This window comes from Aulonocara sp. 'chitande type north' Nkhata Bay, linkage group LG16 (genome assembly GCF_057382095.1).
Source record: "Aulonocara sp. 'chitande type north' Nkhata Bay isolate Kocher_YH1m ecotype deep benthic linkage group LG16, A_spYH_male_GT1.1, whole genome shotgun sequence".
Taxonomy (NCBI): domain Eukaryota; kingdom Metazoa; phylum Chordata; class Actinopteri; order Cichliformes; family Cichlidae; genus Aulonocara; species Aulonocara sp. 'chitande type north' Nkhata Bay.
Window position 1 is genome coordinate 26,955,569 of NC_141359.1, and position 10,985 is coordinate 26,966,553.

Here is a 10,985-nt window from a genome sequence, read left to right on the forward strand (position 1 = left end):
AAATGCGTGGCACCTCGCATTATGAACATTGTTCAGCATATTATGAAGAATACGCATTGCTCTATAATTCATAACAACTATCTCAATTAAAGTTAAAATCTAAAACGATAAATAATCCATCCATTTCTTCCTTTGGGTCACGGGGGGCCTAAACAGAGAAGTCTACACCTCCCTCTCCCCAAGCCACCTCCTCCAGGTTATCCAGGGGAACACAGTGGCCAACCGAGTGTGTCCAAGGTCTACCCAAGGGCCTCCTCAGAGTAGGACATGCCCGGGAGGCGACTGCCCCAACTGGCTCCTTTCGACATTGAGGAGTAGTGGCTCTACTCTGAGTACCTCCTGAATGACTCCTCAACCTATTTCTAAAGAAGAAAGCTAATTTCCGCCACTTGTATCTGTGATTTAAAATAATAAGTAACAATAACAGGCTTAAAAAGGAGGTTAGGCATAACATTTAGGACACAACAATTTTCCAGTTTTTGGCATCAATTGAGACGTTAACAATTAGATTAAAGTACAAGTACATCTAGTACCGACAGTAGTAACAATTAGTCACACACATCCTTACATTACACCAGATGTAAGAATCTCCACTTAGTCACTGTGTAAACTGTCACGTTTCTCTCGGTGAACTTCTGTTTAGCATCCATGGTGTTGTTGTCAGATTTTCCTCCTATGGGTTTTTGGATGTTAACTATTGTTTGGCCATATAGCTAATCTCTGTCAGGGAAACTTCCAGCAAAATACACATCTAAATCTTGGAAAGTGACTTCATTTTTTCCCCTGAATGCACTGATGAAAGCTTTATCTGCATTTTCCCTCCTTTATCCTTCTTATTTGCTTTAAAAATTCATCCACACATGGCAGCAATTCCATGGTGTATGAAAGATGAATCAGGAGTCATTTTAGATGACACAGTTGTAGATATGTGTTGTACGGTATATTTAGTCAGTTTCTGTCAAATGAAAACAAGTGAGAGTTGTCTGTGCCTGGACATTACATTGGTGGCTTACTGTATATTTATGTATTTGTGTATGTTTAAAATTAAGTTAAAGTAAAACTTTTAATATGTATGTATTGTGACAAAGTGGTAGGCTTGAACTTATTTACCACTTGTGCCTTAAACATATTGATTTATCCCATGTTATTTTACAGTTGGCCATAATGCTTTAGTTTAGACATTGCTGGTGTAACTTTGCTCTACATACTCTCCTGGGTTTGTTTGTGGTAGCGTTATGTTACAGTTTACATCCATGCATATGCTTTTAAAGCAAATACTACTTAACCATCAGGTGGTTTGAATTTTTTTCTGCCGTAGGCAGAATGACACGGTAAATTATGTTTGCTTTTGTTGCTTTGGTTATAATTACCTTCGTTTGTCCCTTTGTTCTGGTCATACAGCCAAAACAGGTGTGTGGGAGGGGCCGAACTGGCACTTCCTTTTTATATAAGGTCATGAGGTCATTGATTGCATCATTGGGTACAACCAAATGAAGGGTTTTTCCTTTTGTATAGTAATGTTTATTTTCTTCAGGGTTGTTTTGAGATGGTAGAATGGAGATGCCAGGAAAAAAAAATGTGACCAGTGTTGCGTTGATGCAGTCTATTTATCACTTTCCTTACCACTTGCTCTAACCTACTTCAAACACATCTGTACAGTAGCATGGCATTATCCATTATTAGGCAAAAAAGCCTTTTGTGTGTGGTCTAAAGCCAGCCCATCCAACTCCCTAGTAGTCATTTACATATGCTATGCTTCCTTTCTTCACTTGGGAAGAATTTATTTATCTTATCTCTATTTTGCTCCATTCTGTTTGCCAGTGTTAATAAAAACACATATAAACACAGTAGCATTGTACAAGCCATTGTACCCCTTAGCTGGCTGGCAGGTCTCACCTGAAACACAGAAAGCCAGTGAAGATAAGAGGGAAAAACACCATGCAGATCAGCACTCTCCACACAGGGTTCTCTACTGAAAGCTTACCACACCAGATCTGAGTCAGCAGAGCCTGAAAGACACGTTTACACAGACTGCATTATAATGCAGCACCAAGAAAAGGTTTGAAATTAAATTGAGCGATTTCTTAATTTTGTAACTTTAATTGATCTACTCAACATTGTGATGTATAACACACTGGCAATCCCCTCTGGAAAAATCTAAAATTTCCTCTACCTGAACACCAGACTGAGCTATGACGTTTTTGTCATCTGCCTCGAGTGCCAGCCGCAGGCATGTCGTTCTGCCCCACAAGTGTGACATGCGAACCAGCAGTTTCTTAGCGCGCGACTCGTCACTGTTGTGGCACTCGGTGAAGACACCTGGGACACACATATACGCAGCCTGAGGATAAATTCAAGCCCCGTAACAATCACGGTCAATTCAGCCATGTTATGATATGTGTTATACCAATGGCATGTTTCTCATAGTGATTGGCGAGTTCTCGCATTTCTTCTGCATCATCTGCATCGCTTCCTTCTCGTGCCATTTTCTTCAGGATCTTACTGGCAGCCAGAGCAGCAGACATACAATCCCTACACTGTTAGTACACAGATACAGAAAGATGTGAGGTCATAAACACGCCACGCAAGCAGCTATGGTTGAAGTTTCCAGAAGTGCTTTCGTCACCTGCTCCCAGGCAATTTCAGCCAGTTCCTTGTTATTCTGGACGACAGCCCAAAGGAAAAGGTCTGTGCCCGGGTCCCTCTGTGTTTCAGGACTGTCCTCCCTGAGCTGAGCTTGGGAACTTGTCTGACTTTTAGACGGCTAAAAAGAAAGTGAAGGAGTCTGTTATTATTATATGATTAATGTTCACAATGCCAGGATTTCTGATATAATGATACCCTACAGCATATTCAGTCTAAATACTTTGCATATTTACTGAATATTTTACTCCTACTAACATCTATTTCCATAAAATAAGCTTTCTCAAATTATAAAAAATAAAATTGGGTAAGATATAACACGTGATTAATTGGCAAAAAGACAGATTCAGTGTTTCAAACAAAAAAACAGAGTGGATGAACTAACTCACTGACAGTGACGTTTCATCCATGGACATGTTTAACTGGTCTGTGGTGGTGGAGGGAGGATAGAGGGGCTGGGTGAACTTCCCCAGCAAGTGGCGCACCACATCAGAGACATAAGTTAAGGAGATCTTTTCGCCTTGCTCCCTGCAAGCTCGAGGTCTGATGCCGAAAGCTTGCCTCCCGCTGCGTCGAGCACTGTGGATCCGCTTAGCCAGCTTGCGCAGAAAGAAGCAGCTGGGCAGCTGTGTGTAGAGCTCACACAGAGTTTCCTCCTCCTGCAGGAAATCCCTCAGACTCACACCGTTCTCCAGCAACAGACTCACAAACTGAGGCTTGTTGCCAGCCAGGGCTGAGAACATGGCCCAGTGGAGGTCGCTGGACTAGAAGCAGGAAAAAAATCAGAACAACATCATCAGAATTTTTGTTGTTTTTTTGTCTAGTATCATTGTTTTAGAAACAAAGGATGGTGTGATGGCAAAGTTCAACATGGAGACAATAAAATGAAGGAAAAGCAGACTGCTATTTCTTTCTAGACCTCTTCTCTGCTACTCGTAAAACCTTTATAATATGATGCATGCTGCTGCTGAATCAGCTGACTTTATGGTGTTATGGTGGCAAGAAGGCTTTCTGTATTGATAATATGGGCTGGGTTTACCTTTGGAACCAGTTTCGAACACAGCAAACTCTCCCTATAGTTAAACCTATATGTATGTAAATTATTTACAGTTTTTCACTTCTCCAGTGAAAATGGCATGTGTGGCCAGTCTGGCACCTGATAGGCTCACATAATTACCTATTTCAGTTTTCCCATTCAATAAATTTATCTTACTAATACAAACCAGGATTTCAATGCTTTTTAATCACAAAGCCTGTGCTGTAAAGGTCATGATTTTTCTCTTTCATTTCAATTCCCTTTTCCCCCCTAACATCAGAAATCAGACTAAGCAGTCACACAAGAGGTAGGTATCAACTAAATAAGGCAACCCAGAGTTTCCCAATCTAGCTATGAGTTTGTTTGCACAAAAGGGAAGCATGTAACCAATCAGAAACATGGACAGCTTTACTAGCAACAGAGTGATATACTTTACAAAGAAGGTTAAATGTTAGAGAAAAGACTGGAAAAGCAGTGTGCATGAAGTCCAAGAAAAGTGTGTAAACTGAAAGTAAGTAGAGAAGAAATATAAAAACGTTAATTTATTATTTTATTTTTACATAATTCAAACAGAATTACATTTTAGAATAACATCACCAGGTGCAAGGCTTAGGTGCCTTGCCTTACAGAAGAATAAAATTCAGCATTACTTGCAGCCAGCAGGACAGAAGGAAGGGATAAAGTTATTTGGAGGAACTGATGTTTCTTATTGATGTTCAGCAGGAAATGGGGGAGAAAAAACACTATCTGGGTAACTGATCAGAGAGTGATGTTGGTTTTCTATTTAAAAGACAAACCCACCTTCCACTGGCTCTCCTCAGTGAAGATCTCAGTCTCAGCTATATCCACCCGGTTCCAGGTTATAGCCAGCTCCAGCTGCCTATTCCAGCATTCAACTTCCAGGAATTCACTGGATCTTGAGGCTGAAAGGAGAATTTACAGTGATTCGATTTATTTGTCTCTTGTCTCTCTAAAAAGCTCATCCACTGCTCGGTGCATTTTAGATAGTATCGGAGCGATCGTGGCTCAAGAGTTGGGAGTTCGCCTTGTAATCGGAAGGTGTCCATGTTCGAGCCCCGGCTCAGACAGTCTCGCTCGTTGTGTCCTTGGGCAAGACACTTCTCCTACCGCCTACTGGTGTTAGCCAGAAGGGCCGATGGCGCGATATGGCAGCCTCGCTTCTGTCAGTCTGCCCCAGGGTGGCTGTGGCTACAACTGTAGCGTGGCTACAACTGTAGCTTGCCTTCACCAGTGTGTGACTGGGTGTGTAAAGGGCCTTGGGGTCCCTAGGGGGGACTAGTAAAAGCGCTATACAAATACAGGCCATTTACTATTTGAATGTAAAAAGTTGTTTTTTTCATTTATCCAATGACTAATCTAATTGATTTTTAAATAAATTCTTACACATCTGAGAATGATGTTTTTCCCCCAGCAAATCTTTTAAAAATATTTATATTACAACAAAAAGACAAGCAAGAGTCCAGTCTGACAAGATGGAAGCATGGACGTGTTTGGCTTATCATCAAAACCAAATATCAAACATAAACCAATTATTTTTCTATTATAGTGTTCTTGATGCATTAGTACAGGAAAATTTCCAGTTGTACTACCAGGACTGTAGTCATGTGACTATAATGGGAGACACTGGATGACCTACATTAGCTGAGATAGCAGAAAGGCGCCCAGATAATGTGGTTTAATTACCCAGATGGATGGAAAGTCTGGACAAAGCAGATAAACTAGAATGATGACTCATCACGGTCAAAAGATTAAGTGAATGTTCAGTGTGGTGGACACACTTACGGTTTCAGTGCACTTTAGCTCAGATTTCTTTGCTAAGCTTGGTTTAAATGGGTTTCTTAGGTATTTTTTCAGAATATCATGAGGCGTTATTAGTCTGAAGGAAGCATGGCACATTTTTAAAGACATCAAGTGTAGTTTTCTCTCTGTAAAGATGGTATCAAAATATCTTCAACTGTGGGACATTCGATAGCACATTTATTTTTCTGACTGGAAATATTATACTTGCTAAGAGCCTGTTTGGCACTAAGCCAGTCCTTCTTCATACTTAATAGCGTGTGTTATGTTTGTAGGCTGTCTGGTTAGGATCCGGGCATTTGCTTCAAATCCATATTCTTACCTTTGAGTAGTGCTTGAAGAATGGCCACATCCAAATCCCCGTGATAGTCCTCGCTCACTCTGAACACTGTCAGCAGGTGTGACATCCTGATGATGTCCTGAATCTACAAATTCAATAAAGAAAAACGTTTAAATACTGGAACCACTGTTTCTTTGGCTCTGGCTCAGACATCTCTGGTGAGCACACAACAAACTTCGTGCAAATATTTTCATCTTTGATATTTAGTCATTTAGCTGCAGGAAACAGTTCTGCAGCTAAAACTGTGCTGTTCAACATATGTTACTGAAGATGCATGGTGATGAAGATGAAGGTGTCATCCTGACAAAGAAAAATGTGAACAGCAAATGTAATAGACCTAAATCTGACATAAGACAAGCAGACATGAAACACATGACGGGAGAGGAGACTTAGACACAGGGGGGTGAGGACCTTAGAGGAATCGAATATATATCGAATATATATAAGGTGCAATATGGGAAGAAGGCAAGCCAGCAGAGGCAGTGTGATGCTTTGTGCAATGTTCTGCTGGGAAACCTTGGGTCCTGCAATTCATGTGGATATTACCTGGAAATGTACTAACTAGCAAAGAACTGTTGCAGACAATGTAGAACCTTTAATGGAAATGGTATTCCCTGATGGGTGTGGCTTCTTTCAGCAGGATGATTCTCCCTGCCACAAAGCAAAATAGTCCAGGAATGGTTTGAGGAGCACAACAACGAGTTTGAGGTGTTGAATTAGCCTCCAAGTTCCCCAGAGCTCAATTTCCCCAATCGAGCATCTATTGGGGAAATAAAGACTGATAATGACTGAACAAAAAAACCTATGTACATGGATGCCCACCTCACAATTAACAGGACTTATAGGCTCTGTTGCTAACATATTTTTGCAGCTATAACAGGACACCTTCAGGGATCTAGTGGACTCCATGTCAAGGTCGATGGGTCGGAGTCATTTTGGCAGCAAAAGGAGGATAAACACAATATTAGACAGATGGTCATAATGTTATACCTGATTGGTGTATATACATTGTGGCAATATCTAACACAGAAAACATCATCTGAGATGATAATGTCAACTACTAGATCAGTCACAAAATATGACTCATGACCATCCAAGTAAGGCATGTATGAAAACACTGCTTTTACACTGTCAATTTAGGGCAGCTATTGCATAAACATAAGTCTGGGTGGTTGTCTAATATCCATCCATCCATCCATTCGCTTATCCTTTTCAGAGCCTATGCCAGCTGTCATAGGGCAAGAGGCAGGTACACCTTGGACAGGTTGCCAGTCTGTCGCAGGGCTAACACACAGAGACAACCATTCGCACTCACATTCACTCCCGCAGTCACACCTATGGGCAATTTGGATTAATCAATTAACCTATCCCCACAAACTGCATGTCTTTGTACGGTGGGAGGAAGCCGGAGTACCTGGAGGGAACCCACGCAAACACGGGGAGAACATGCAAACTCCACACTTTGGGCAAAAAAGCTTCTATAGTAAGTTCAGTAATTTTATGGTATTCAGTATATTTACATACCTTCTTGGTCCATTCTATGATTTTGCCATCTGAGAATTGTTCATACTCTTGACCAAAAAACTTCTTCATCAACTGCTGGATGAGGGCAATAGTGACTCGGATTAGTGGCAGTCCTGACACGTGTGCAATAACATCTGCTATTCTCCCAGAGCCCTCCAAGATCACGCATGGTGTTCCATGGAGCATAGCATTGTAGATGGTCTGAGAGGAGACACACAGGGCAGTTATACAACACATACACACTGACACTGACACTGACACTGGGGGAGAGAGGCCAAAAAACAGCTGACTCACATTCAGCGTGCCTCCTCCGCCATCCAAAACCACACACACCACAGGAATAGTCACACCAGTCCCTAAAGATCAAATATTTGATCAATTAAAAAATATATATATCAAAAGCTTGAAAGATATATTATCATATTTCAATAAATATCTGTGTTGTCTTATTGATTTTTTTAGATACTACATCTGTTATCTTTAACCTTTATTTCCAAGACACTTTCTGGTGATCCACATCTCTAGGCAGCTACGCAATTTAATCTCTACACCATAATGTCCGTGGGTTCCATCATCCACTAGTAGGAAGTGGGTATGGTTGCTGTCGAGAGTGGATAGTTGGCCCTGGTTCCCAGTGTCCATCAAATAATGGGCAGGGAAGCATCCCTAAAGGAAAAAGACGGAGAGTGAGAAGAATTTACAGTAACCGAATGCTAAGAAGATGATGCCATCTCACCATAAGTGTTTGTCCTACCTCTGGATGCACCAGTGCTTTCCTGTTATGAATTATCCCCCATGTTGCCACTCCAATAGTTACAATCTTGCCCTGCATGGAGCTACTCATGGCGTAGTCCCTCACAGCCTGCCCCACGTGCTTCATCACACCTGCGTGGGAACCACCAGTGATGATCCATGCACCTGCGTACAAAGCAGCATATTCACCAGTAGAACAAAATATCTCTAAAATATGAAAGTCAATATTAAGAGCCTTACAGTCCTGACTTTAAAGATAGGACTCCTATGTGAATGTTTTTCTGGAAACAACCTAAAAATCATGCAAAAAAAGGGGGGTGGGGGTGGTTAATGGGGGGGGGGGGGGGGGGGGGGGGTTGAGTGTGGGACTGTTTCTGGGCCTGGAGCAATCATTTTCTGAAAGCTTCACAAGTCCGCAAGGTTACCAGGAAACCAGGAGAGATATTCAGGATGCTAGAATTACAAGTTTTTACTGTTTTTACAGTTAGTACAAACGCAAACTACATATAGCTGAAGTCTATCTGACTACCAAAATGAACAGAACAGAAGCACGGGAGGTGGCACGTAGCCATAAAAACACTACTTTCTGTGCAATGAATGATCTCTCACACACAAATCTATTGCTCGCTTGCTCTTGTTCTGGCTGACCTGTTGTCTGGGCCACTTTGATCAGCCCTCTGTGGAACATGTTCTTAAGATGAGACTTCAGATAGAAATTCTTGGCTCCTCCGGTAACTGAGATCAGTAGATTGGGGGGGGACAGTTTCCATTGTTCAGTCAATAACTGGTACAGGATCTCAGGGCTGGTGTCTGTGGACACTCGGGCGTACTGACGGTGGACATGTACACACAGATTTAAAGGATGGCATAAAGACTTGCAGATGTGCATTTACACAGTAACATAATGTAGAGTAAGGACTGGCTCACCTTGCCTGTCTTTTGTCCCAAACCACCAAAGCTGATGTCTCCAAAAGCGTCAGTGGGCGCTTCACGGACATGTCTGTGTATGTTCCACGACTCGCCTGTGAAGTCTTCTGGCTTGATGGCTTTGTCTGTATGATCAGTTTTTGCGTAGCCACACTTACACACATCCCCACTACAGAAACAGTAGAGAAACAGAAGCCGATGTTTAAGATTTAAAAAAGTATAAATACATTAATTCTTCTTCACCTGCTTTGCAGATATCCAGTAGTTTTAATTAAAAAGCTAATTTGTTTAGAAATGCCCATTTTTTAGTGTTCAAAGTTTGTTTTGCATTCTGTATTTTATTTAGCTGAAAACTGCATTATCATGTAACTGTCCCCACAGCACCACTCTATTACAGCAACAACAAGAAGGTCAGTCCTAAGTCAGTCCTCATCAATTCAGCATAGTGCAGAGCAGCCCAGCTTACCTTCCATCTTTTTCAAAAAAGCAGCATTCCTTCTTGCAAATGTTTTCCTTGATCCAGGAGGCGAGAGCAAGGCGCTGGAACGAAGGGGACAGAAAAAGGTGTTTAGAGGGTCTGGCTGTGTTAACCGCCAGAGTATGAACTAGCCGTGACTCCAAGCCAGCTTCCGACATCCTGGCACAACATGGGAAATTGTGTTGATGAGATCGAGCTTAGGATGAGGTCTGCCAGAGTGGCAGGAGAGAGGAGGCTCTGCAGCAACCGCTTTGGGTGCTCGACATTGCAACAGTGATGTCAGAGCTGTGTTGCTGCTGAGCAAGCTGCACGAACCTAATACTTACTGTAGAGGAAAGGCAGCAGTCGGGCAGTGGTTGTGGATCAACACATAAATGCGTTAATGAGTGAGTTAATTGCACTCAGATTTCTTAATGAGGGCATAAAAGAGCAATGATTTTTAAGGAACTAGCACAATTTAAAAATAATTCCTATCATTATAGCCAAACTATTATACTTGTGAACAAAACATGAAAGACAGTTTAGGTTTAACATAACATGAAATAGTAGAAATCAAAGCACATTTATTCAGTTACTGTACTCTACTTTGCTCACACATTTTAATTAAGTATCTTGATTTCATGATGTCTGGCTTCTCCTCCACTCTATACAGCACTTTTCATCACAGGAGCTATTTGCCAGCTACACTTTGTAGATTAATATTGTATATATGAAACTCATGATAGGTTAATGTAATATAAGTCATTACATGAATACTTTTGGTTTTGATATATTACCCCATTTATAGTGAAGTTTAGAAAACAGTACTTTTAATATGGATATGATATAGTTACAATGCCAGTTTTCTTAATCCTAATCCTGTGTGAAAAATAAAAGCTTGTGACAGATAAACACCCACCTTATACAAAACCAATCCTTGATATATTCCATGTGTTTTTTGCTGCTGCAACTGCTGAGTCACTTGGTGTGGGTGAACCTTGCTCTCAAATTTAGGTAGCATATCTGAAAGCGCAATAATAAAAAAAAGAAAAGCTTGCTGTGTAAAAGATTTCTTGAAGAGCTAGCGTCCAAAAACAACAACAAGAAATAATTTACAGCTAGTTACACACAGATAACACAACATGTTTAAGCCCACACTGACCAGCTGTTTCAGACATCATCAACGAAGCCTTCAAGACGCCTCACATGAGAGAGTGAGAGGCTGCGTGACTTTATCACATCACACTGTTAAACTGGCTCCTCCCTCAGAAAACAATATAAACCACCAAGGGATTTCACTAGATGACATAATCTGCTATCTAGCCAGGCTTCGTATTACTCACAGTTACATAGCCTGAGATATACCCTCACTGGCCACTTCATGAGGTACACCTTGCTAGTACTGGGTTGGACCCCCTTTTGTCTTTCAAGATTTCTGGTCCATGTTTAGTTGATAGCATCACACAGCTGCTGGAGTTGGCTGCACA

At 41.4% G+C, this 10,985-nt stretch overlaps 1 protein-coding gene across 1 annotated transcript in view; it reads right to left on the reverse strand.

The window, feature by feature from the left end:
* trpm2 (transient receptor potential cation channel, subfamily M, member 2) overlaps positions 1–10,985 on the reverse strand; it is a 33,038-nt gene that overhangs the window by 10,691 nt on the left and 11,362 nt on the right. Inside the window, exons 2-16 of the mRNA XM_086266692.1 lie at positions 10,418–10,521; positions 9,508–9,581; positions 9,042–9,210; positions 8,763–8,943; positions 8,116–8,279; positions 7,847–8,027; positions 7,656–7,717; positions 7,362–7,562; positions 5,820–5,922; positions 4,481–4,602; positions 3,033–3,407; positions 2,627–2,764; positions 2,408–2,537; positions 2,174–2,319; positions 1,897–2,009 (exon numbers count right to left, since the gene is read on the reverse strand). Coding sequence (XP_086122818.1) covers positions 1,897–2,009; positions 2,174–2,319; positions 2,408–2,537; positions 2,627–2,764; positions 3,033–3,407; positions 4,481–4,602; positions 5,820–5,922; positions 7,362–7,562; positions 7,656–7,717; positions 7,847–8,027; positions 8,116–8,279; positions 8,763–8,943; positions 9,042–9,210; positions 9,508–9,581; positions 10,418–10,519 — 2,261 coding nt within the window. The 5' untranslated portion in view covers positions 10,520–10,521. The remainder of the gene's footprint in view (positions 1–1,896; positions 2,010–2,173; positions 2,320–2,407; positions 2,538–2,626; positions 2,765–3,032; positions 3,408–4,480; positions 4,603–5,819; positions 5,923–7,361; positions 7,563–7,655; positions 7,718–7,846; positions 8,028–8,115; positions 8,280–8,762; positions 8,944–9,041; positions 9,211–9,507; positions 9,582–10,417; positions 10,522–10,985) is intronic.